General features: G+C 41.5%; 2 protein-coding genes across 2 annotated transcripts in view; both read right to left on the bottom strand.

Annotated features, from left to right (window-relative positions):
- Positions 1–354: 354 nt before the first annotated feature.
- Positions 355–10,201, bottom strand: kcnv1 (potassium voltage-gated channel modifier subfamily V member 1). The gene is made up of 4 exons (XM_059339290.1): positions 9,970–10,201; positions 5,941–6,266; positions 4,052–4,719; positions 355–887 (listed from the first exon to the last, which is right to left on the bottom strand). Exons 2-4 carry the CDS (start codon positions 6,246–6,248, stop codon positions 355–357), a joined length of 1,509 nt encoding a protein of 502 aa, XP_059195273.1. The 5' UTR covers positions 6,249–6,266; positions 9,970–10,201.
- A 513-nt stretch (positions 10,202–10,714) lies between these two features.
- The window catches only part of LOC131976312 (NACHT, LRR and PYD domains-containing protein 12-like), a 101,555-nt gene continuing 84,825 nt past the window's right edge, over positions 10,715–27,444 (bottom strand). Inside the window, exons 16-19 of the mRNA XM_059339283.1 lie at positions 14,776–15,041; positions 14,378–14,491; positions 14,100–14,241; positions 10,715–13,020 (exon numbers count right to left, since the gene is read on the bottom strand). Coding sequence (XP_059195266.1) covers positions 12,665–13,020; positions 14,100–14,241; positions 14,378–14,491; positions 14,776–15,041 — 878 coding nt within the window. The 3' untranslated portion in view covers positions 10,715–12,664. The remainder of the gene's footprint in view (positions 13,021–14,099; positions 14,242–14,377; positions 14,492–14,775; positions 15,042–27,444) is intronic.

Here is a 27,444-nt window from a genome sequence, read left to right as displayed (position 1 = left end):
AAATGACTAAAAAATTTTTTTTAAATGACCAAACAAAGCACACAAAATGACTAAAAAATTTTTTTTAAATGACCAAAAAATCACATAAAATGACCAAAAAAATCACATAAAATTACCAAAAAATGACCAAAACAAAAGTTAAATGACAAAAGAAGACAAAATTATGTAAAAAAAAACAAAATATCCAAGACACAGAAAGTGTCTTTTTGGATATTTTTGGATAATTTTGTGGTCATCAGTTCAAAATGATTTTGCAGTGAATATTCAGTAGTTGAAAACTGACGTCAGTAAAGCGACAGTAAAGCGACAGTAAAACGACAGTAAAACGTCAGTAAAGCGTGGGTTGTCGGGGTGCTACCACCACAGCTCCTCCCCCCCGCTGCTCCTGGTGCTCCCCCTGTCTCGGCCCTGAAGCCTCAACATCTCCATGATGTTGCGGGCGTAGGCGTCCCTCAGGTTCACGCCCCCCCCGGCCCCTCCCCCCTGGCTGGCCCCGCCCACCGAGCCGCGGGCCGCCAGCCTCCTCAGCACGTCTCCGTGGCGTGCGGCGGCCTCCTTCACCTTCATGGTGAAGTAGCAGGCGGAGAAGCGCTCGTTGATGATGGCGATGGGCAGCGCCAGGATCAGGATGCCCGACAGGATGCAGAGGAAGGCCAGCAGCTTCCCCGCCGCCGTGTCGGGACGCACGTCCCCGTAGCCCACCGTGGTCATGGAGGTGGTGGCCCACCACCAGGCCGCCGGCACGCTGGTGAAGGTGGTGGCGGGCAGGTCGTGCTCCAGCGTGAAGACCACCGTGGAGAAGATGGAGATGCCCACGCCGAGGAAGAGGAGCAGGAGGCCGACCTCCTCGTAGCACTGAGCGATGGTCAGACCCAGAGACCGCAGGCCTGCACACGAGACAATCAATCAATCAATCAATCAATCAATCAATCAATCAATCAATCAATCAATCAATCAATCAATCAAACTTTGTTCATATAGCGATTTTCATACGTATAAATGCACCTCAAAGTGCTTTACAAAAGCCATCAGCCCGTCCAAACATATAAAACACCCACAAACAGTATGACAGAGGGAAACGTGAGGAGAAGAAAGGAGGAAAAAAACAAAAAACACTTAATTCACCAGCTGCCAGGGTTCATCTCAAGACTTAAACACATTTTATGTCTTGTTTGGTATTAGTAGCGTCTTTTCTTGTCTTCTTGTGTCTTTTTTTTTGTAATCTTTACAAGTTTTTTTTGTCATTTTACATCTCTTTACATCATTTTGTCTTTTTTGGTTACTTTGTGTCTTTTTTACATCATTTTTTGTCTTTTTGGTAATTTTGTGTCTTTTTTGGTAATTTTGTGTCTTTCTTTGGTGATTTTTACAAGGTTTTTTTGTCATTTTACATCTTTTTACATCATTTGGTGTCCTTTTTGGTCACTTTGTGTCTTTTTTACATCATTTTGTGTCCTCTTTGGTCATTTTGTGTCTTTTTGGTCATTTTGTGTCTTTTTGGTCATTTTGTGTCTTTTTGGTAATTTTGTCTTTCTTTGGTAATTTTTACAAAGTTTTTTTGTCATTTTACATCTTTTTACATTATTTTGTGTCCTTTTTGGTCACTTTGTGTCTTTTTTACATCATTTTGTGTCCTTTTTGGTCATTTTGTGTCTTTTTACATCATTTTCTGTCTTTTTGGTAATTTTGTCTTTCTTTGGTAATTTTTACAAAGTTTTTTTTGTCATTTTACATCTTTTTACATCATTTTCTGTCTTTTTTGGTCATTTTGTGTCTTTTTACATCATTTTTTGTCTTTTTGGTAATTTTGTGTCTTTTTGGTAATTTTGTCTTTCTTTGGTAATTTTTACAAAGTTTTTTTGTCATTTTACATCTTTTTACATCATTTTGTGTCATTTTTGGTCATTTTGTGTCTTTTTTACATCATTTTTTGTCTTTTTGGTAATTTTGTGTCTTTTTTGGTCATTTTGTGTCTTTTTTGGTAATTTTGTCTTTCTTTGGTAATTTTTACAAAGTTTTTTTGTCATATTACATCTTTTTACATCATTTGGTGTCTTTTTTGGTCACTTTGTGTCTTTTTTACATAATTTTTTGTCTTTTTGGTATTTTTTTGTCTTTTTGGTAATTTTGTGTCTTTCTTTGGTAATTTTTACAAGGTTTTTTTGTCATTTTACATCTTTTTTTTTTTTTTACATTATTTTGTGTCTTTTTTGGTCATTTTGTGTCTTTGTACATCATTTTGTGTCTTTCTTTGGTTATTTTTATGTGTTTATATGTAATATGATATTCATTTTTGGGCATCTTTCTTTAATCTATTTATTTTTAAATATATTTTTACATTAAATTGAATATTTTCACTGTAAAAAAAATGTCCTAAATTTTACATTCAGCAATATGATATAATTAATTTATATATAGATATATTTTTTTAAATAATAATTTAGCATTCAAGACCATTAAATAATTGAATATTGTAAAAAAAAAAAAAAAAATTCTGTAAAGTCCCAAAATTTCAACTAGTATTTAAAAAAAAATATTTGTCATAAAAGAAATTAACTTTTTTATGCTACTTGTTTGATGTAGAAAAAAAACAAGAATTTTTATTTATTCTTACAGTGTAGACTGTGGTTGCATTTCTGCTAATTTGTGGGTTTTGAGGGATGAGCTCTCTCTTTCCTCTCTCCATGTTCTCCTTCATTATTGAGGACTGGAGTCCAGGGATCATCATCCTTCCCAGAACCATCCAGATCAAAGCCTTCCTGTAAAGTCTGACACACAGTTTTATGCTCACTCTCTCCTCCCTCCGTCTCCTGAAGGAATTTAACAAAATATGAATCATCTCTTCTTCGTCGTCCTCAGAAAACCTCCCGGCTGTGATCTCACAGCAGCAGCTTCTCTCTCAATGGGGACAATTTCTGTTTTTTTCCCTTTTCTCTGGCTGCTCACATCATGTATTAGAAATCCCCTGACAGGCCGGAAAAAACATGTGTGGAGACACAAAAAAACGGGGGACGTCACGCTGACGACGTGTACAATCTTTAATCCTTGTTCATGTTTTTGTGTACATTTAATCTGCCAGCCTTTCCCTTGTTTATCTTATCTTTTTCTTTTTTTAACCAGTGGTGGAATGTAACTAAGTACATTTGGGTGATTGTCATGAAGCCAGTCTAAGTTCTGTCTGTGAAGATTATAAGGACATACTTTATGAAACTAAGTATATTTCACTTTTCTATGAAAGAACAATATAACCAAAACGAGGCACAATTCATTGTTTTGTGTTAAAATAATATTGTCTATATTGTCGTTCATCCGTTTTTCACCAACGAGGTATCCATGACACACGAATGCATTCAACAGCTTCTTGAAATCTAAAGGTGCTTGGTGTTATACTTTATTACATTATTGGTAAAAAGTGTATTACATTATTGGGAAATGCACTTTGTTACATTATCGGGAAGTTATTACATTATCAGGTTCTACAAGCCTAAATATCACGAATGCTGGGTCTTGTTGGTTTTCTGAGAATCTACTGCTGCACCTACTGGTACCTTGTTTGCCATGTAGCAATAAAAAATATATACTAAAAACCTGGATTAATCTGGTTAGTCACATTGGACTGCTATTATTTTGAACACTACTGTATCTTTAAATGCGAACATGTTAACCCATTAAAGCCGGGAAAGTGGATACGTCGTTTTGTAGCATTTGTAGTTTTTTTCACCTATTTTCGGTCTCTTGGCCAATGAAATGCATCAGAATACATGTGGGAGTGTCGCAATGCAACACGTTGATTTAAAAAAAAAAAAGCTTTATTGAAAGTTTGGACGAATAAACTCAACTTCTTATAAAAGCCACATGTATAAGCTCTCAAATATAGGTCTTACAGGCATTTTTTCCAGGCGTTTTATGCCTAAATGGGTTAACAGAGAGTTTATTTCCGGGCTGAGGGACTTTGAGGCCAACAGCACATGATGTTTTCTTTCTCAACATTCAAGTCAAGATGCAGAACAACTAAAATGCAACTATCGACAACACTGAAGCATCTATTCACCTGTCGAGTGTCGTCCCAGCTTCAGCATGCGGAGCGAGCGGAGGAGTCGGAGGACCTGCACCACGCGGCCCATGTTCTCCAGCTCCGTGGATCCTCCGTGGAGGCTCTCCACCGCCAGCGTCACGTAGAACGGCAGGATGGCCAGCAGGTCGATCACGTTGGGAATCCTTCGGCTGAAGCGACACTTGTCTCTCACGCAGACGAACCGGAGAGCCAGCTCGCCGGTGAACCACACCACGCACACGTACTCCAGGGCGTCGAAGAGCAGAGGTGCACCGACGCCGACGTCCTGCACGCCGAAGTCCTCCCCCAAGTCCAGCGAGATGAGCACCATGTTGACGACCGACACCACCACGAAGAAGATGGAGAGCGAGCCGAAGGTGCGGGCGGCGAGGGACGAGTCGGGTTTCTCCAGCAGGTCCCACAGGCGGCGACGGAGATCCGGACAGGCGGCACCCACAAAGTCCTCTTCGGCATCCTCGGGCTCAAACTCCGGCTGCACGTCGAGGGTCTCCTTCTGCTCCTTGCGGCGGTAGTAGCGCTCGCGGCAGCAGGGGTTGATGCGAAGCTCGTCGATGCCCCAGTACTCGATCTCCTGCAGGAAGGAGATCTCACACAGCTCCTCCCTCACGTGCAGGTGACCCGTCCTGTAGTAGTTCATCACATACCTGTCAGAGAGACACCGAGACAAGACCATAGACTGTCTATGAATAATGGACGTAGTCACCGTGACGTCACCCGTTGGTTTGTGGCCCGTTGGAAGCCTCGAGTTCAGCGTTATACTCGTCGCCATCTTGCGTCGCCATCTTGTTTCCGATACAGGAAGCAGACCATAATTGGACTGTGGAGGAGGAGAGGGATCTGATCACTGACTACAGCCTCTCTACACCTCAACCTGACTGAGAGAAGCTGCTGCTAATTCATGTTAGCATTAACTGGGATGTTAGTTTTGGCAAAAAACAAAAACAAAATGTATCTTTCTTACCTCAGAAAACTGAGCAGCGACTCCTTGGAGTGTCTGTTAGTCCAACCAAACACTGAACAAGACATTTTTTCATTAAGTGAAAATACAGTGAAAGAGTCAAAGTTATGAGACCAAATCGGTAAACGTCCTCTTTTCTATCTATATAACGTTATATATAACTTTATTGACTCGTTGCCGTGGATACGCATTGCTCTGCTTCTCTCCTGGTGACGGCTCGCCTTGTCAGTGACCTGTCAATCAAAGGTAGCCCCGCCCCAAATCATATGATTTTTTATCTTCTATTTTCTTCTAAATGGGGCCATTATTAGAACTATTGACTTCAAATTGTCTTGAAGATGATTTTTTACTCGTGATTGAGACCATAGTGTTGTCCTGAAAACATTTTCTGTGGTAATAAATCAAGTGAGAAGTTTTCAAATTTTGCACTGAAATGAATGGGCAGATTTTTTCTGCAGCCAAACTTAGCGCCCCCTGCTGGAATTTTCGGTGGATTGCAGGCTTAAGGCACTTCCTGGTTGGCCTCCATGCTCAGACACGGAGGTTGCCGCCTGGACAAGACGCATCATTCTCTCTGCACAGATATTACAAGAAAGAAAATGCCGGTTTACAGAAGAAATCCTCCTTGAGTTTTATACAAAATAAGCAACAACAAAAAAAACCTCCAAAAGAACTCGTAGTGGAGGTTATTTTGTGTGTTTTTTTTCTCGTAACTGCAAAGTAACAGAACAGGGTGATTTATCTTTATTGGTTCGCAAGAATCTGGTGTCAAAATAACTTGTGCACTTTAAAGGTTATGCAGTAATATTTTGAGACTGATTGGTGCGTAAATTGATTATGATACATTCCGCTCAGGCTTAGTTAAAACGTTTGCATGCATCAGGTAAGAGGACAAGGCACCACCTACTGGAAGGTCTGTGAGTTTCGGTCGAAAAAGAACTCGTTTTCCAGGAAGTCGGCATCATCGCAGAGCTCCAGCGCCGAGTCTCGGCCACAGCTGGCCAGTTTCCCCAGCCGGGTCTCCGGGTAGGACGCCAGCAGCTCCTGCGACAGCACATAGCGACTTCCTCCAACGTTGATGATGAAGAAGTCGAGCGGGTCTCCCAGGCAGGACAATGTTGACCCGCTGAAAAACACACTGGAGTCCAGAGATACCGGGGAGGAGCTGGCGCTGTACAGCTCCGCCCCCTCCACCAGGCTGGAGGAGAAGTTCATGGTGGAGGGGGAGGGGGGCTGATGGAGAAACAACAGTTTATTTCAAAATCATTCATGGAAATATAGAAATCCACCACCAGGGGGTAGAAGAGCTCTACTGTAACGCACAAGGTCCAAACAAACCTGAACAAGAAAAGTTCAAATAAAAGATCTGGGACTTTTTCTGTGCAAACAAAATGTTTTTTTCTCTTACATTCTGGCCGTGACTTTGTTAAAATCCCTGTTGGTGAGCACCAAACAATCCATCTACCTGACTAGGTGTGACTTCAAGATGCTGATTAAATAGCATGGACACTACACAGGTCATTCTATAAATATGCACTTTTATCACACAATGATACAGATGTCAACTTCCAACAAAACTTCCAACAAAACTTCAGAGATAATTCTAACAAAAGTACAATTTACAAACGAAACTTCCAACAAAACTACAACTTCCCAATAAAACCTCCAAACAAAACTACAACTTCCAAGCAAATTCTAACAAAACTACAATTTACGAACAAAACTTCCAACAAAACTAAAAATTCTGAACAAAATATCCAACAAATCCACGACTTCCAAACAAAACTTCCAACAAAACCACAACTTCCAAACAAAACTTTCAACAAAACTACAACTTCCAAAAGAAACTTCCGAACAAAACTTTCAACAAAACTACAACTTCCAAAAGAAACTTCCGAACAAAACTTTCAACAAAACCAGAATTTCCAACAAAGGGACACAAAACTACAACTTCCAAACGAAACTTCCAACAAAACCATGACTTTGAAGTAAAACTTCCAAGAAAACTACAACTTCCAAACAAAACTTTCAACAAAACTACAACTTCCCAACAAAACTTCCAACAAAACTACAACTTCTGAGCAAATTCTAACAAAACTACAATTTACAAACGAAACTTCCAAGAAAACTACAACTACCAAAGGACAATTTTTGAGAGACAAACAAACAAAAAAAATTGAGAGAAATACGTCTTTTTGTTTGCAGGGGAATTGCAAACTTGCAATTGGACCTGCAAAATGGGAGTGAAAATAAAAGTGTTGTTGTATTTTACTGCTAAAGTACTCAGAAGTAGTAATACAGTAGTATGTTTTTTATATATCTTCTTAGAGATTTTAGTGGTCCTAGTAGTAGTGTTGTACTTCTGCTGTTGTTGGAGTTGGGGGATGTTTTGAAGGAGCTCTTTCCAGCAAGAATGAATCAATTAAGCAGCAAAAAAAAGAAGACGAAAGAGAAAAGAACAAAGAGGAAGAAAGCTCGAGGACAAATCTACAAAATGAAAAATAGAGAGGGACGTAAAATTGTGAGAAACGAAGCCTCTGGTCGTGTCCTACTTCTCCCAGATCTCTGGCTGCTGCAGTTTTTAAATATTTCATCCGGCTTATCTAATTAATAGATCTAATGCTACTATTCCTGTGATCATTCATTCCCTTTTGCTAGGTGCCTCTGTCCCACACTGTCAGCTCACTCATTCTTACACTCTAAATGTTACACAAGGCTGTTTGAACAAGTGGGATGACTTAAAGCCCCACAGTTGTGCAGCGAGGACGCATTGGGCTACAGTAAACATGCAGCGATTGTAGATATTGATTCTCTCAGGCACCTGACGGGGATTTGCTGTCTATTTGACAGGCAAATATGTCTATTTCTGATGAGTGACAATACAAACTCCAAACACGCTCCCAGTCTGGCAAGACGTGGTGATAACAAGCAGCTGGGAGCCAATGAAAACATGAGCAGCAGTATACGCTGTAAAAAAAGATAAACAATAACTACTCAATAAAAATGAGGCAACAGATTGCAGGCAATATTATTAATTAAATCTAACTATAAGTTGAGTTAATAATAACTTAACTGGAAGTGCCTGTCAATTAAAAACGGACTAAATCTATTGTGTTGGATTCATTCAAAATTCTCTTGATTTAGAATTACATACACAAAAAGATTATATTTAATGTGATCAAAATAAGTAGATTCTATCTCAAACATTTTTATATTAAAGTTACTTAAACAACTGCCTCAAAATAAAGGACGCATTTATATTTAATACATTTTACCAAATTAAGTAAAATTAAATGACTACAGAATAATTTATTAGTGTATATGCTGAGAAAATAAACAATTAAATAAGGACTTGTTTGAATTTTACAGCAATGTGAAGCAAAACAAAAGCTCCTGCTGCAGACGATTGTTTTGACTCATCAATCTCAAGTAACTCTAAGATAAAACAAAAACAGTACCTTTAACTGTCTGTCCGTATGAGATCGGTTTTTACTCAAAGTGTAGAGAATCGTTGTGTGTGAATATTTTAAGACACTCGACAAACAAATAAAGGCAAATATGTGCTGGAAAACCTTTCGAGTAAGACCCATAAACACACACAATAGATCACATATGTGAATTAAAATAAATGTTATGCATAAAACATTCTGTGCATGTAGTTGGATAAAAGGTCAGGATGTGTATATGAATGATTCATTAATGTATCTGCATGTGACCCTTTCTCCAGCTGTGTTTTAATTAGCAGCCATAACTGTGTGTTTTGTAGTTTATAAGACTTTAAAAAAAGGGTTTTAAAAAGGACTGATATTAATGGGGCTTTAAAAAGAGGAAAAAGACTAAATAATTATCTTTAACCCTCTGAACCCCAACAAGCAGTTTATGTCCCCTCTTTTTACATTCTCCTCTCTGTGTCCTTGTATTTCACTGTAACAAATAAAATCTTTACAAATCTATAAGTCCTACAGCTCTATGGAATAAGCAGAACAACTCAAACATGTCTTTGTGCAGAATAACAGAGTTAGAATGACAGAAATCAGAAAAACCAAGTTGAATTTCTCTGATATTTAAAAAAAAATGTGAATAAAATAGAAATTGTATATAGACTTTTCGAAGTTCCCAAAGTGTCCTGAATGTTGTAAATACACGTTTTCTCAAAATATTGTACATATTGAAGTATTGTCATGTTTCCAGCCTCTCCTGTCCTCTCCTCTCTGCTCTGTGTAAACAGATTCTCAGTGAATATTTGTTACGTGACCGTTGGTCTCAGCAGAATCAATCATGTCTTCACTGTGTCTCTGAGGAGCAGAATCTAATGTATTTAACAGGATCTGGTTAGTGCAAAATGTTTATTTTAAATGACACACGGAGAATAAAGAGATTCTGACACAAATATCAACATTTTAGCACATGTTTTGGTCACTTTTAAAACAGAAAATGTCATAACCTGTGATCCGTTCAAAGGCCGTCGGAAAGTTCAAATTCTGACAATAATGACTGTTTTTACATTTTCTTTCTATTATTAAGACAGTATTTTTGGGTAAAATGTACTTTCCTTTTTGGGGTTCAGAGGGTTAATGATCGATGTCACCTTCTCACAAAACTAAAATGTTTTCAGTTAATTTTCCAATTGTAGAAATGTCTCAGTTTAACCTTCACTCAGCAGTTTTTGCACATGCTTTCATGTCATTTCAATGATTTTCATTTACAAATGTTTCTGCTGCTGCTGAATTATTTTTGTGTACATCCAGTGGAATTAATCATAATCTCATATGAATTCTAATTATCCCACTGATGAATATTTTTGGATATATAATCTGAGATGAAATATTTGGTGCAACCACCCCTATACGAAATAAGTACAACAGTTTTCATGGTTACAAATGATCACACAGCAAGTGTTAGAAGACACACTGAGCAGTAAACACAACAAGCTTACCTGGTCTGACTGAAGAGGATCTCTGTCTATTGAAAGCTTCACGCTTTCATGGGGGGAAAAAAATCTTATGCAAAGAAAAAATCCAGTGCAAATTAAATGTTTCTGTAAATAATCACATGACAACAACAATGGAAATCAGAGTTGCACATGCTGTAAAAATGCAAGAAGTTCAGACAGACAGAGAGAAAAATAGAGATAGAGAGAGAGACGGAGGAGGAGGAAGCAGCTCCAGGAACCTCGGCTCTCTGCTGCTCTCTGAGCTTCGCGGTGCAGCTTTAAAATAGAGCGGTGGAAGATATGAGAGGTGATTAATGACACACAGGAGGAGGAGGAGCAAGAGGAGGAGGAGAAAAGAGGGGGGGAAGAGAAGGAGGAGCAAGGGGGAAGAGAAGAAGGGAGAGCAGGAGGAAAAAAGCAGGAAAATAGGAGAAGGAGGAAGAGAAGGAGGAGCAGGAAGAGATATAACTCTGAATATACCAAATAACCACATCAATAATTAGTGAAGGTTGAGGAAATTTGGAGTTCTTCTCATAGAAGAGGCTGGTATCGTTCATACATGTACAACATTAAATGGACAGCATCTATATTCCAAAAAGCGTTTATTCGTAAGAAAATTAAAATAAACAAAACATACAATGTCTTATCTAAGCTGAGTATGTACAAGTGTGTGTGTGTGTGTGTGTGTGTGTGTGTGTGTGTGTGTAAAACAAAGGTAAGATGGCCACCTGAGTTACAAAAGGGGTTGCAAGGCTTACAGACAAAAGAGCTTATTGTGAGGAGTGTTAATGGACAAAAGCTATAACATTATATTATTCAAACCTCTGGGTAGATTTTACCCGTTGGCTTCTTTAGTTATACAGCAGTCCCTGGTGGTTCAAGTTAAGTTAATTTAAGCTGCATTGCAACACATTGTTGGGAATTAAGGATGCCTCTTTTATGAATAAATGATGACCTTGCACAGGACTTCAAATATGTAAATAAAATAGTGTTAATATAAATGATACCCCTCCCATAAAGATATCAAATATGTAAGGATGAACCTGAGCAACACTTGAAAAGTGTGGTTAGACGGCTATAAGAATTACTAATAATTATCATGAATAATTATTAATATGCCTTGATTTGCTCTAAGTCATAGCTTGTTGGGGCACCACTCTGTAAAACGGAGAAAAATATAGTAAATTCACCTAAATCAGTCTCATAAAGTTACTCAACTAACAATTTGGAACACTGATTAATAATTATGACTATACTTATAATCAAATTACCATAATTATATTTAGCAGTGGTTGAAATAATTGTGAATTCTTGACACAGAAGAAGAGTCGTTTACAGTGTACAACATTAAATAGACAGCATTTGTAATCAAAAGGTATTTATTCTAAACAAGTAAAGCAAATAAAATGACAGATCTATGGAGTATAGAGTTCTACCAAGTCTAATCTAATGTAGGCTTACAAATGAGATTGAAAGGTGTGTTTGTGTGTGCTCGTCACACACAGAGTCATGAACTGTGTCTTTGTTAAAAGCCAATTTAAAGTATATTATGTGTAAAGCAGTGTGTGAGCACATCAAAGGTTAGTAAAGTTAGTTGCATTTAAGACTGACTGTCTGTATAAAGCAACTTGGAATGATGTAGCTACACGAATATCACAACAAATATACTAAAGACAAACATATAAACCAAATCATTAATTACAGGTAAAATCCTTTGTACTCAAAGTCCGTGCTGATTTCTTATCTAAGCCCAGTTACATTACTCACAGTCGATGGAGGGCGTGGAAGGAAGTCTGATTTCAGGTTAAGTTTCAATAATTTGCCTCAAATTAAGTTGGTTCGTCCTTGTTGTTGAGGTGAAGCTTTCTCTGGCAGTTGCAATGAACTTGCCATTCATTCATGAACGGCAAGTTCATTCTCTTGGTGCACAGGGAAGATCAGATTTGCAATTGTTCAGGATTACTCCTGGAAAGAGATTTTCAGAAGGAGGAGGCACCACCCTGAGATAGGATCTCTGCAGGGTGTGAGGGAGGAGGGGGCTTGAATCCAGGCCTCTGGATTCAGAGCTGTGCCCCTCTGGCTGATCAGTGGAGAAAGAGAGAGATCTGAAGTCTCTGGTTTTACCAGTGGACCACCTGCAGTGTCAAAGGTCCCTTGACCAATGAGGTTGCCTGTAGGTGTTGTAAACGCAAGGCACCCTGGGAAAGATATTCCTTATCAGAGAACTCAAAATGGAAGTGAAATGCCATTTTGTGAGTTGAATCAGAATGCTGTTGTATATCTTCTTTTGATTCCACTGACATTTTGACGTTGTGTGTTGACAAAGATACTACGTGTAATCATCTGACATTTAGACAAACATTTTAAAATGTAGAGACAATCTTTAAAACACAAAGGGGATCGTTCTCAGAGTGGTCTTTAGAGGAGGACCAGTAGCTACTTATTTGAGGCTTTTACATTTATCAAGAACCAAAGGATCATAACTGTCTGGTTCTCTCTTTTCATTGGCTTTAAACTCCACTTTGTGTGAATAACAGTAGAACATTTGTCTGTTAATAGAATTGTGTTGCTGCTCAACAGTCATCTAATGTCGTCCAAGTTTGATCGCTTTAAAAAAAACTTCTGATTTAAAGATTACAAGCTCTGGTAACACTCAGCTGTACCAGAGATTCATCACCACAGTTTCTTCTCTTCTGCTTCAGCTCAACTTCAGCACTCTGGAAAGACGTGGATCCACCTCACGGAGAGCAGCGATCAGAACTGAACTGGCTTCAGCTCCCTTTCTTCGCACCGCGTCGATCACGTCTCGTGCTTTGTCTAGTTGGGATTTTGATGTGGCGGACTGCATTTCACCATAACTTATCACGTCACGCTCATAAAGTTTATCCAAGAGAAGGTTCAGATTCGCATCAGACACTCTTTTAACAAACTCTGTCCGAACAGCTCCGCCAAGTTTCTGGTCAGCTGGGACGCTGTCCTCTGCTGGGACTCTGTCCTCTGATGGGACTCTGTCCTCTGCTGGGATATTTCTCTGTCTAACTTCCGCTCTTTGACCTGGAACATAACGGGAAAATAAATCTTGTGTTAAATAACCAACAATCACTTTACAGTTTTGTTGTTGAGGACTCTGTTTTAAAGTTCATCTATCTGCTCTGTAAACCCCTTCCTGTGTTCTACTTGAAAGAAACATTTATAAATTACTTTACATTACATTACATGTCATTTAGCTGACGCTTTTGTCCAAAGCGACTTACATTAAGTGCATTCAACCTGAAGGTACTAGCCTCAGACCACAGGAATCAAGTAAGTACATAACTTTTAAGATCCAAGTGTAATCGCTACAGGAGTGTTATAATGGAAATGAGTGGATTAGCTGGGTGTCATCGGCATAGCTATGATAGGAGAAACCATGCGAGTGGATGAGAGAGCCAAAGGAGTTTGTGTATACAGAGAAAAGGAGCGGACCAAGGACAGAGCCTTGAGAGACTCTGGTAGTCAGTGGACAGGGTTGTGAAACAGAACCCCTCCAAGTTACGCGAAAGGTGCGGTCCTTGAGATATGACTTGAGTAGAGAAAGGGCAGAGCCCGATACTCCCAGGTGGTGAAGGGTGGAGATGAGGATCTGATGATCAACAGTTTCGAAAGCTGCAGAAAGGTCCAGTACTACCACAGATGAGAGAGGCCGCCTTCGCCTTGTGAAGCTGTTCAGTCACAGCGAAAAGGGCAGCCTCTGTTGAGTGGCCCTTCTTAAAACCAGACTGGTGAGGGTCGAGGAGATTGTTCCCATGAAGATAGGAGGAGAGTTGAGTGAAGATAGCCCGTTCGATTGAGAGGACAGAGTGAGTCAAGAGAGGAGGAGAGGGTAGAGAGGAGAGTGTTGGTTGCAGAGTTTGGCTGCAGAAGTGAGAATGAGTCAGATGAAGGAAGGGAAGAAAGAACTGTCTTTATATTCCTCAACTTTACCAGAAGTGGATTATTGTTCAGTTAATGAAGCTATAATGTGCTGCAATGCAGCCTAACTAACGATATGAGAATGTTCATAAGAGCAGATTTACATATCTATGATATAATGTGTCACAGGTCTGAACTGTGACATCAGGTGGCGTGCTGCTGCAGGAGGCTGAAGTTTGTACCTGTCAGGGGCACTCGACGTTTCCAGACTACGTTCCCCTCTTGGTCCTGGACCTTCACAGTCACTCTCTTTGTGTTTGTAGTCAGGAAAACTTCAAATGTTGGAGGGAAATTTGGTCCACAACTCGACTCAAATGGTGCACACTGAAAACCAGAAACAACAAGTCATTTTATAAAAGCTTTTGTAAAAATGTTTATCAGGTACTTCCCGGACTGTGAATCAACATGCAGCAGAAACTGCATTCAGGATCATTCTGTTGAACCAAGTGACTTGACTCACCTCCGGCTGTATATGGAAGCCCTCAGGTTCACAGTGGACACTGTAACTTTGACCAAAGATCAGATGACACTTGGAGGAGATCCTGATCTCAACACCTTCTTGTTGGATGGCAACCTTCAGTAACGGAACATTTCATTAGTTTAGCTCCTGCTGACACATGTTGACTGACTGCTTTGACTACAAAGAGAACAAACAATCTATTTCTATAGAATATTAAAAGGTTAAAGTAAAAAGATTCTTTATGAAATCTTCATTCTCATCATTTGAATGTGCACTTAATTCTAAGCACAAAAAAAGGTTCAATAAGACTAACAAAATTATGTCATCTTTGTGGAAACAGCTGTTACTAAAACCATCAGTTCAGACTGATGGTGAGAACATATGGCCGACAGCTTTACCTCCTGCAAAGGGATGTTTTCCTGCAGCAGTAATACGTCGAGTATTCGATCCTCCTCATACGGAGGTCGAAGGAACAGCAGAGCTTGGCCCTTTATTGGCAGTGAGATGTTCAGAAACCTTTTGACGGTATCCCAGATCAGGCCGAAGACAGAGAGGTGAGGGACCTTCACAACCACATGAGTGTCTGTGATCTCCAGCGGCTCCAAGATGCTCATTCCATCATCAGTGATGTGGACGACAGACAGCAGGCCGTCAAAGAGCAACGCTGTGAAAGCAGAACAGGTTCATCTTTACCCAATTCACTTTGAACCACTGGAGTTTACAGTTAAAACACATTTGTAATTATTAACTCTGGAGTTCGCCTCTGTCCTTTATTTTATAACATGCCATCTACGTATTTACCTTCCTTTGTTTCACAGTGTGGGAGGTGGAGCTGAATGACAGCAGAGTCCTCAGAACTCTTGATATCGAACAGCAGTCCTGCAGCCTGCTTGCCAGCTGATTGGAGGAGGCTCTGGTCCCATTGGACAGTCCTGTACAGCAGCTCCGCCTCCTGAGCCATGACAAACACCAGTCCAGTCAAATCACACTGAAACACACCTGGACCAGGACACATGAACCTGTAGGACACAGAAGGGATGAATTCATATAACAAGCATCAATAGTTGGTCACATGATCTGCTTTCACTGACAGCTGTTCATGAGCAGCACAGGGAAACTGATTTAGGTGTACGGCATGATAACACCCAGGGGACCAACCCAACAATCTAAAACTTATTCAGACCTGGAGTTTGTTTCATCTATTTTGATTTATGGAATATTTTAATGAACATTTTGCGTTTGCCAAAAAATATGTCCTCCTCTTGTTTTTTTCTTCTTCACAATGGAGCACCAGCAGTGTCTATTGACTGTTGTTTTATTGTGTTTATTGTGTTTATGAGGATTCTGTATAAATTAAAACTGGCCCTGCCCACTTTCAGGCAGTGGCCAATCCTACAATGAGAAAGCAACCTCAGAGTTTTATTGGGTTTGCACATTTTTACCGCAGGTTTATCTGTGACTATAATGGAGTTGCTACAGCATTAACTAAGTTAACATCTGCCAGAAACTTTCCTCCCTGATCCTGCAGCTGAGGGGCACAACTTGTCTTGCACTCGCTCTGCACGCAGGTTCAACTCGTGCCAGTCTAGGTGGGCCCTGTTCTTCAATCAACTATACATTCACCTACTGGCCAGGGTCCAGAAATGTCAAGCCAGAGGCCCTGTCATGTCAGTTCACACCTCTGGTTGAGGAGTCACCTGAGGAAACCATCCTGCCATCTTCCTGTTTGGTGGGAGCAACAAGATGGGACATTACAAGGGTGGTCCAGAAGGCCTAAGAGGATCATCCAGCTCCCGAGGGTGGTCCATCGACCAGATTTTTGTGCCTCCACCTGATAGATCTCCCGTGCTCCAGTGGGGCCAAGCTTCCAAGACAGCATGCTATCCAGGTTTTCATCTGACCCTGGCTCTCCTCCAACACTTACACTTAGGACTACGTCTCCACCTGCTCCCGCACTAAGGCACCTCACTGTGCCCCGCTGGTCTTCTTCACCCTCTTCCCATTCTTCACCTGCATCGACCACTCTATGTATACTGCTACTTGGTCCCTCTGTCAGCTTGTCATAGTTGTAATGCTGTTTTAGTTCAAGACACCTGAACCCAAAATCACTAGTAATGTTCAGGCCAACACCTCGTTTAGTAGCTCGCTGCAATCAGTGTGAGAGTGAATGAGAGGGGAAATATATGAGGCTTTATGAATGCAGCGATCGTGTCCATGATTCCACCTGTTCACTCTCTGGTGTTGAGCTGGGTGCAAAGCCTTTAGCCTCCATGTCTGACCTGTGAGTCTGTTTGTCCACGTCTGTACTGTTTGTTGACGAGCTCTCCACAGACAACAGACTCTAGTTGAGAATCACAACTTGATGAACCATGAAAGAAATGTGAATAGTATTTTGTTATTTTATAGGGTTACCTGTATGAAGCTCCAGATGTGAGTTCAGGTGAGAAGGATGATGGAGCCTGGAGTTAAGAAAGACACAAATATAGTTGTTTTAACAGAAATTAGGTTCAATTAAAGTTCAATGAACACAAGTGACGATTCCCCTGCCTTGTTTGCTTGGCACAATATAATCACATTTTATATAAATATACTTCACATTGTAAAACTGATCCTCTCTCACCTTTATGTCATGCTCAGGCAGGTTTGTTTTCACATCCAGTTTGACATCAGAGTCATCTGATGGAGAGAAGAAGTGAAAGAGAAGAACAATAATGAAAAATGGAATGAGCTAAGGAAACTCACACGCACAAAATTCTTGAATATTTTCCTAGCAGCTCCAACAGAATTTGATTATGGAATATGACAAAATAACTTGTCGTTATTGTTGATCAAAAATATTTAAGATCAGATTTTAATGTACAGTAGCTTGATGAATGTGGGACAATACTTACTTTGTTTTGGTTTCTCAGCTCTGATCAACCCGTTATTGATCCTGTAGATGAACACAATCCCAAAATGTATGGATCAAGTTTAAAGAATTGTTTGTTCTTTGAGTCAGCCAGCTTCAGAGTCCTGAGACGAGCCGACTGATCTCACACTTTGCATTACAATAACGTTCTGAGCCTGCATTAGAGGAATTAACTCATCATTATCAGGATCGAAACATCACAGGAAAACAAAAGTTAAAAATTGCAGCTGACTGAACTGTTGCTTGGCTTTGCATCATCAGCTTGCATTTCATAGTTTGTGGAAGAAGAAACTAAATAAACATAAGATAAAGAAAGGAGCTACACTCCATGAGTAAAATCACTGATTGTTGATGTTATTGATGTGAGAGTGGAAAGATAGGGTGCTGTGGAGGTTGACACCCAGACTCTTAACCTGAGGGGAGGAGGAAACTGAAGAGCTGTTGATTTGGAGGGAGAAACTGTCAACTTTGGAGAGAGAGGACTCAGTGCCAACCAGGAGGAGTTATTGAGTTTTAGGATGTTTCACCAAGATTTGTGAATTTTGTCCGTGCTTGTTAGTGTAATTGAGTCCTTTTAGTGCAACAGGTGAGTTTTGTATGAGTCTAAATGAACAGTGAGACCAGTTTTTTTATGGAGTCGCTCAAGTTGATGACATTTGGCTTTGATAGACTTGAGTTGGGGATGAACCAGGGGGCAGATTGTTTGAAGGTGACAGACTGTGTTTTAACTGGAGCAAGACAGTTGAGGATGTTGTTTAAACTTGTATTGTAGTTCATTGGGGGGGGGGGGGGGGGGGGGGGGGGGTCATAAAATGAGAGGAGGAGGTGGTCAGTTATTTGGAGTTCATCAGCAGTGCAGTTGGATGGGGTGAGACCACAGCAACAGGTTAAGTCCAGAGTATGACCTTTTGTGTGAGTTGGAAAGTCAATGAGCTGGAGAAAACCAAAACTGTCAAGTCAGGATAAGGCATTATTGTCAATATGTATGTTGAAGTCTCCCAGCAGCATTACATAAGGTGAGGGTGTTGATAAGTGGGTAAGGAGAGCAGCAAAGTCATTCAAAAAGTCAGTGTGAGACTTTCGGGGAGGGTAAACTGTAGCAATGATGGTGGGAGTGGGACAAGGCAGTTTACAGGCAAAGCATTCCATTGAGGTGAAGGCAGAAATGGAGACAGGTAGAACTTTCCACTTCTCGCTTTGAATTATCGCCAGACCTCCTCCGTGACCATAGCCACAGGGTTGACAGGTGTAAGCAAACCCCGGAGGAGTGGAATCGTTGAGTTGGGCGAAGTCATTTGGTTGCTGCCAGGTTTCCGTTAAACAGAAGAAGTCAAGCTTATGGCCAGTAAGGATGTCCTGGATGAGATGTCCCTTGCTCGTGGTGAGATGAGACGAGTGACCTGACCTAGCCAGGTTGACTAATACGCTGTGGTCAACGGACCGGGTGACGATCCTGGGTGGACGACGAGAAGTTAACCAGAAGGATTAGTTTGTCTTGGAGTTGTCGTTTTGGAAATTCCGGCGGGACCCACAGTGGATGTATCTCCGGCGAGGCAGGAGTACCATGTCTGGGTGGAGGTGAAGTGTAGCTGCCAGAAGCTCAGGCAGGATGAAGCGGAGTTGGAGGAGCTCAGCAGCGGTGTATTGGAGTAAACCAGGTTGTTAGAAGAGCGGCAGGAAGGTCCAGGCCAGTGCGGACCAGATGATCATCATGCTGGTCCACATTGCGAGAAACTGGAGTAGATGTGAATAGGAAGCCGAGTCGAGGTGAGTCGGGCAGGTAGCGCCGGTGGTGCGTTCAAGGTCTACACGACTATCAGAATTTTCGACGTTGATCTGAGCTCCAAGTTTCGACTTTCAAGTTCTGACTTCGAGTATTAGACCCGCCTTCAAAATAAAAGCAAACACATGTAGCTTTCAAAATAAGAGCACGAGGGGGCGCTGTTGCGCATACTAGGATGTAGACGCGTATCTTACAACCTCCGATAAGGTCGTTCTTTTAAACTCAATATAACTGTCAAAATAAGTCATTTCTATGTCTTAAAGTCATTTAAACAACAACATCAACATCAAGTAGAAACCGTTTTAAGACTACAATGGCGGCGCCAAATACCCGAAACCAGTCGGCGAAACAACAACGTAACACCGCTCAACCAGACATGATGTTGGCTGCTACGGCTAGCTCGGCTACCCCCGAGGCTTCGACTAGCAGCAATACGCTCACACCGAAGATGTTCTCTGACTCGCTCAACTCCCTCCAGGATTCAGTCTGTGGAAAGATTGGGGCGGCCATTCAGACACTGCGGGAAGATATTAAGCTGGATATTGCCTCGGTGAGGAGCGAGCTGTCAGTGGCGGTCAATAGCCTGCAGGCCTCGCTAGCATCACATGATAACCGACTGAAGGAGTTGGAGAAGGCTGCCGACTATACTGGTGACTGTACTACCGAGCTCCGCGCCACCGTGTCCCAACTTGAAAATGGTGTAAGGGAGCTACAGGCAAAATGTGAAGACTTGGAAGGCCGTTCCAGGCGGAACAATTTGCGGCTTACTGGTGTTGAGGAAGGGCTTGAGAATGGTCAGCCTACGCACTTTGTGTCTCAACTTTTGAAAGATATACTAAACCTGAGTGAAGCCCCGCTGCTGGACAGAGCCCACAGATCACTACGAGCGAAACCAAAACCTGGGGACCCCCCGCGTGTGTTTATCATGCGCGTGCACTACACACATATGAGGGACGAGATACTGCGTAAGTCCGCTCGGGGCCCCTTGATGTACAAAGGAAAGATGCTCCATATTTATCCTGACTACACCACCGCGGTTATGAAGAAAAGGGCAGCGTTTGGAGACGTGAAAAAAAGGCTGAGATCCATAGAGGGAGCCAAGTACGGGCTGCGTTTTCCGGCTACGCTCCGTGTCACTCTCCCGGGGAGTAAGGAGCGCACTTTCGATGATCCCACCCTGGCACTGGACTTTATTAACCGGGAGACACACGATGCCGACCCAAGCGAGTGATACAACCAGCGTCTTCCTCACCGGGATAAGAAGTACAGCCGCTAATTAAAACCTGCCATGCGTCACAGATGTTGGCCGTCTCTTTTGGATACTACTTTCTATGGGACTGTCACGCTATGGAACTGTATGGCTGCCGTTAGATATCGATGGTAGGCACTAGGCAGGTATGTTTCTCTCTCCTGTTTTATTCCTGATGTTATTATTCATTACAAGCTACACATATGGTTCCGTATGGCACTGTGACATTGATAATATTACCAGCAACGGGACTATTACTGTGTACTACCTGGTGCTTGTGCACACAATGTTTGACTGTGCACTGTAATGTGGAATGTAATGAAACACATACACTTGTGAGTGCTGTTTCATGCAGAGTTGAGTTATGTTGTTCACAATCTCATCTTTAAGCTGAATTTATAACTATAGTAATAAGAGACTTATTTTTGTCGTTATTCATTTTTTTCTTGACAATTTTTGACAGATTTACAGATAATGTGTAGACCAGACCTTAGCTTGTGACTCTTTTGAGTGTTATGTTAATAGAACATTTGAAGGGATCTTGTAGGCACCTATGTTGGGGAGGTGCAAGGGTGGGTGTTTTATGTCTTTCTCTCTGCTTTATGACCTTGTTTATTTTTCCTTCGTTTTTGTTTGATACATTGCAAAGTACATTTTTTGAGATGATTTCAGCGGGAGTCAAACTACGTACAGATGTCAAGACATATTGCTTAACAGCTTTATTTTATGGTATTACTTAATAGGTTACAAAACCCCATAGGAACATCAATAACATTTGCCAGTTGGAACGTCCGTGGGTTGGGGAAACCACCAAGTTAAATAAGGTTCTCTCTCATCTTGATAGCTTGGGAGTAAAAGTCGCCTATCTGCAGGAAACGCATTTAAAAAAATCTGATCATACGAAGATACGCAGGCGCTGGGTAGCACAATCATATCATTCTCTTTTTAATGGCAGGTCGAGAGGCACAGCTATTTTGATCCATAAATCTCTGCAGTTCACTCTTTCAGACATCATTGCTGATCCCCAGGGCCGCTACATAATTGTTACAGGTTGTATAGTTAACACTCCTGTGATACTAGCTAACCTATATGCACCTAATCGGGACAATGATAATTTTTTCTCTGATTTGCTATATAGTTTACCCAATTTAGACTCCCACTATTTAATTTTAGGGGGTGACTTCAACTGTTGCCTCGACCCAGTTTTGGACAGGTCCTCAACCAACCCTTCCAAACGATCTAAATCTGCCCAAGTGATTAATTCCTTTCTTGAAGACTACGCTGTTTCAGATCTATGGCGAAGCTTAAACCCCACTGCTCGGACCTACTCCTTTTTCTCCCAGGTACATCAGACATTTTCCCGAATCGACTATTTTTTAGTAGATAATCGCTTACTCTCTTCAGTTGAAGCCTGTTTATACAATGCCATAGTCATATCAGACCACTCCCCCCTTACAGCGACTTTTAGGTTTGCGCACAACACTCCTAGACCCCGCTGGAGACTTAGTTCCATCGCATTGTCTCAGGAGGAATTTGTTCACTTTGTGGCTGACCAAATAGGATTTTTTGTTGAGGTTAACTCTTCTCCAGACATTTCTTGTACAACTCTGTGGGAGTCACTAAAAGCTTACCTGAGAGGCCAGATAATCTCATATATATCTTATCATAAAAAGCAAGCGAATCAAAAGTTATCTGACATAACTGCCCGAATTTCGCAGTTAGAACTGGCATACTCAAGCTGTCCCTCACCTGACTTATTAAAGGAGCTTCTGCTTGAGAAAAATAAATTTGACACCTTATCAACCAGTGAAGCAGAGAATATGCTCTGGAGATCCCGACATACATATTATGAATTTGGCGACAAAGCCAGTAAGATTCTTGCCCATCAACTTAGACAAGCGGCTGCCTCACAACTTATTTCAAAGATTCAAACAGTTGAGGGTTATACACATGACAATAAAATAATAAATGATACGTTCAGGGATTACTATAGCTCAATTTATTCTTCTGAGCATGGCTCTTGTTCCACATTTGACAATTTTTTTCAAAATTTGAACATGCCCACTATTAGCGAAGAGTCCAAGAATATCTTAGAAAATCCTATTACTGCTGAGGAACTGAATGTGGCTATTAAATCACTTCAGAGTGGTAAGAGTCCGGGACCGGATGGGTTCCCATCTGAGTTCTTTAAGAAATTTTCCACCCACCTAATCCCTCACATGCTGAACATGTATAATGAGTCCCTTGAATTGGGTGTACTACCCCAATCGTTAAGAGAGGCATCTATATCCTTGATCCTTAAAAAGAATAAGGATCCCAACCACTGTGAATCCTATCGTCCCATCTCATTACTGAATGTAGATGTCAAGATTTTAGCCAAGGTGTTAGCATTGAGATTAGAATTTTTTTTACCCCAGATAATTTCTCCTGACCAAACAGGATTTATAAAAGATAGATTTTCTTTTTTTAATATCAGACGACTCTTAAACACTATCTATCATGATTCAGATCCTACCACCCCAGAGCTTATCATGTCCATGGATGCTGAAAAAGCTTTCGATAGGCTGGAGTGGGGGTATTTGTTTTATGCATTGGATAAATTTGGCTTTGGGAAACAATTTATCAAATGGATTAGACTTTTATATAGCATGCCAGTAGCATCAGTTTGTACCAATGGGATGTACTCAGAGCATTTTGCAATTTCTCGTGGAACAAGGCAAGGCTGCCCCCTATCACCACTGCTTTTCGTATTGGCCATAGAGCCTTTAGCAATTGCAATGACACAGGACACTACAATAGTGGGCTTATTCAGGGAGAGACTAGAGCAAAGAATTTCACTTTATGCAGATGATATGATACTGTCATTTCACACCCGGACGTTTCTATGCCCAGGATCCTCTCCATCCTTGAGAATTTTGGTAAAATCTCAGGGTATAAAATTAACCTTCAGAAAAGTTAGGTGTTTCCTATTAATTCCCTGGCCCGCACTTATTCTTTTCATAAATTTCCCTTTAAGGTTACTCATGATCAGTTCACGTATCTAGGGGTGCAAATTACGAACAGTATGGGCAGACTTATTAAAGAGAATTTTAACCCACTAGTAACCAAGGTAGAGCAGAACCTTAAACGCTGGATGCCTCTACATCTGTCGCTCGCTGGTAGAATAAATGCTATAAAGATGAATGTTTTGCCCAAATTTAGCTATCTTTTTCAATGTCTTCCAGTGTATATTCCCATGTCATTTTTTAAACACCTAGATACTCTCATATCCAGCTTCATCTGGAACAATAAGAGTCCACGATTGAACAAAGCCTATCTACAACGTCCAAAGGTGTTAGGTGGTATGGCTCTGCCCAACTTTCAGTTGTATTATTGGGCTGCTAATATTCGACCTATTCTCCATTGGCTATATGAGGATCCTGGTGCCGATGCCCCCTCGTGGTGTACTCTTGAAGCTAGATCCTGTGCCCCATCCTCATTGTCAGCATTAATTTATGCACCTCTAGCCTCAGACACCGCCCCGTACACAAGAAATATTTTAGTCCAAACAACACTTAAAATATGGAAGCAGGTCCGCCGGCACTACGGATGGCATAGTTCTTCATTGAAATCCCCAATCCATGCAAATCATATGTTTCCCCCCTCTCTTCAGGACAGTGTGTTTCTGCAGTGGCAAAACAGAGGACTGCGCACACAGCAGGACCTCTTCATAGATGGTTCCTTTGTCTCCTTTCAACAATTGCATACTAAATTTCTTATTCCACATACACACTTCTTTCGATACTTACAGTTGCGTGATTTTATCCGAAAACAGCTGCCTCATTTTCCAGAATGTCCCCCGAGCTCTGATATTGACTCCTTATTGGCACCTGTGCAGTCATTTAAAGGTATAATATCTAACCTATATAGAGCACTTTTATCCCAAAAAACCCTGTCCCTTGACACCATTAAACATAGATGGGAGCAGGATTTAAATGAGAACATACCTGATGAAACCTTGGACGCAATATTAAAAAGAGTGCACACCTCCTCTATCTGTGCAAGGCATGGACTAATACAGTGTAAAATCTTGCATCGAGCTCACTGGACCAAAGAGAAGTTATCAAAGAGATTCCCAAACATAGATCCAGCGTGCAACCGTTGTAAAATGACCCCATCCTCATATTGACACACGTTCTGGAGCTGCTCCAAACTGACGACCTACTGGACTTTGGTGTTTAAAACACTCTCTGAGGTTCTGCAGGTTACTATAGCCCCCTGCCCCATCATAGCTCTTTTTGGAGTACCGTCCGCTGTTTACAGTTTAAACAATTCCCAGTGTGACTTTCTGGCTTTCTGTACCTTGCTCGCCCGTCGCCTAATCCTTCTGAAATGGAAAGATGCCATCCCTCCATGCCACACACTTTGGATCAGAAGTACTTTATATTATATGAAATTGGAAAAAATAAAACACACACTTAGTGGTTCAGCTGGCAAATTCAATAAGATTTGGCAACCTTTTCTGAAATATGTGGAAGAGAAATCAGAGCTGCATGACTCAAGTTAATTAGGACAGCCACAGATTTCATTGTGCTGAGATGACAACCCGCTTAAATACTCTTCAGTATGTACCGTACTTTTCTAATGTTTTTTGCTTGTTTTTTTTGTTTTGTCTTCCTGTAAAATTCTCTCCTTTTTTATGTTCATAGATGTCCTCTTTTACAACATACTTAACTTATATTGTCTTAGATTGAGTCATCTATCGATCATTATTATTATTGTTGTTTATCTATCTATATATTTGTTTTCGCTTTCTGGGGTGGGGATTCTGTTCTGAGTGTTCCTGTATGTCTGTGTTTTATTGTGAAAAAACTTAATAAACAAAGTTTAAAAAAAAATTTTTAAAAAAATAAGAGCACATGGATGTGTCAGCAGAATCCACCACAGAATTTATAAGAGGACTGTCAAAATAAGATGCCTTAAATAAAACATAGAAGAACCCTTATTCTCCTTTACAATAATTATCTAAAATATGCAATGATTAAGATGGAATAGTGGCATAAGAATGTGCGAGAGGCACCAAATTTAGGCTTTTAGGGCAAAAATGTTCCCTGGGGGAGTATGCCCCCGGACCCACAGATTTATTTATTTCAGTTGCTATTGCACTACTGTTTTGTATACTGTTTTACTTTAAAATAAATGTAAAAATAAATGGCTTGAATCTGCTCTATTTATTCATGTTTTACAAAGGGTTTAACCTGAGCCAGGCCTTACCACAATGATAATCATATCACAGTCATGCAGGTGTAGTATGATTTTTTTTATAACATACTGGTATCGGGAGGAAAAAAATGGTATAGAATAGAATAGAATAGAATAGAATAGAATAGAATAGCCTTTATTGTCATTGTATATATACAACGAAATTGGAGTGCAACTCCCATTGGTGCAAAATAGAAACTCAAAATATATAGATACATACACGGAGAAAGATAGGAAATAAAAATAGAATAAATAAATAAAAAATAAAACAAAATAGACTTTTTACATGGGCTGTGCTTAAAAATGTGTCCTTAGATATTGTTCAATAAATTGTCCTTGTGGAGTTCAGTTCAGATATAGCCCTAGGGAAAAAGCTGTCTCTGAACCTGCTAGTCCTCACTTTCTGTGACCTGTAGCGCCGGCCCGAGGGCAGCAGGTCGAACAGGTGGTGGGCGGGGTGTGAGGCATCCTTTATGATGTTACCAGCTCTGCTGAGGTAGCGAGAGCTGGCGATGTCCTCCAGGCTGGGCAGAGAGCAGCCGATGATCCTCTGGGCTGTGCTGATGACCCGCTGCAGTGTTTTCTTGTTGGCAGCTGAGCACCCTGTGAACCACGCTGTGAGGCAGTATGTCAGGATGCTCTCTATGGTGGCCCTGTAGAAGGTCACCAGCAGCTTCTCCTCCAGGTTGTATCTCCTGAGCACTCTCAGGAAGTGGAGACGCTGCTGGGCCTTCTTCACCACCGCTGTTGTGTTTGCCGTCCAGGAGAGGTCATCCGAAATCTGCACGCCCAGGAATCTTGTAGTGTGGACCCGTTCCACACAGTCCCCTCTGATGTAGAGAGGTGCCGGGTCCGCTCCGCCCTTTCTGAAGTCCAGGACTAGTTCTTTGGTCTTTGTGGTGTTCAGTTGGAGGTTATTAACTGAACACCACTCAGACAGTCCGTTGACCTCTTCTCTGTAGGCAGACTCATCCCCCCCTGAGATGAACCCGACCACGGTGGTGTCGTCCGCAAACTTAATGATGTGGTTTGAGAGGTGGGTCGGGGAGCAGTCGTATGTGTAGAGAGTGAAGAGGAGGGGGCTCAATACACATCCTTGTGGGGAGCCGGTGCTGAGGGTGATGGTTCTGGAGAAGTGAGGACCAAGTTTAACAGTCTGTGGGCGGTCTGACAGGAAGTCCTTAATCCAGAGGCCGATGGGAGTGGAGAGGCCCAGGAGTGAAAGCTTCTGGACCAGGATCTCCGGGATGATGTGGTTGAAGGCTGAGCTGAAGTCCAGGAAGAGCATCCTCACGTAGCTCCCCGGTTTCTCCAGGTGGCTCAGCGTGGTGTGGAGTGCTATGGATATAGCATCCTCTGTGGATCGGTTTGCCCTGTAGGCAAACTGATGTGGGTCCAGAGTGGGTGGCAGGCAGTCCCTGATGTGCTTTGAGACCAGTTTCTCAAAGCACTTCATGACTACAGGCGTGAGTGCGATGGGCCTGTAGTCATTGGGGCTGTCCACGGCTGTCTTCTTTGGGATGGGGATGATGGTGGAGGTTTTGAGGCAGGGTGGGATGATGGCCTGAGACAGAGACTGGTTAAAAATCCTGGTGAAAACTCCAGCCAGTTGGTCAGCGCACGCCCTGAGTACTTTTCCGGGTACTCCATCGGGGCCAGCCGCCTTCCTGGGGTTCACTGTCCTCAGCACGCGTCTCACTTCATGCTCCTGGAGCATCAGTGTGCCGGTGCTGGGGGGAGGAGGGAGTGGTGTGGCTGCTGAGGGTCTGTTCGTCTCAAAGCGGGCAAAGAAGTAGTTTAATTCCTCTGCTAGCGAGGCGTCTGACCTAGCGGTAGTCTGGTTATTGTTTTTGTAGTTAGTGATGTGATTCATCCCCTGCCACATC

Source organism: Centropristis striata, chromosome 8, assembly GCF_030273125.1.
Source record: "Centropristis striata isolate RG_2023a ecotype Rhode Island chromosome 8, C.striata_1.0, whole genome shotgun sequence".
NCBI classification, from domain to species: Eukaryota; Metazoa; Chordata; class Actinopteri; order Perciformes; family Serranidae; genus Centropristis; species Centropristis striata.
Note: the sequence above shows the minus strand (reverse complement) of the source record. Positions and strands in the feature narration are given on the sequence as shown.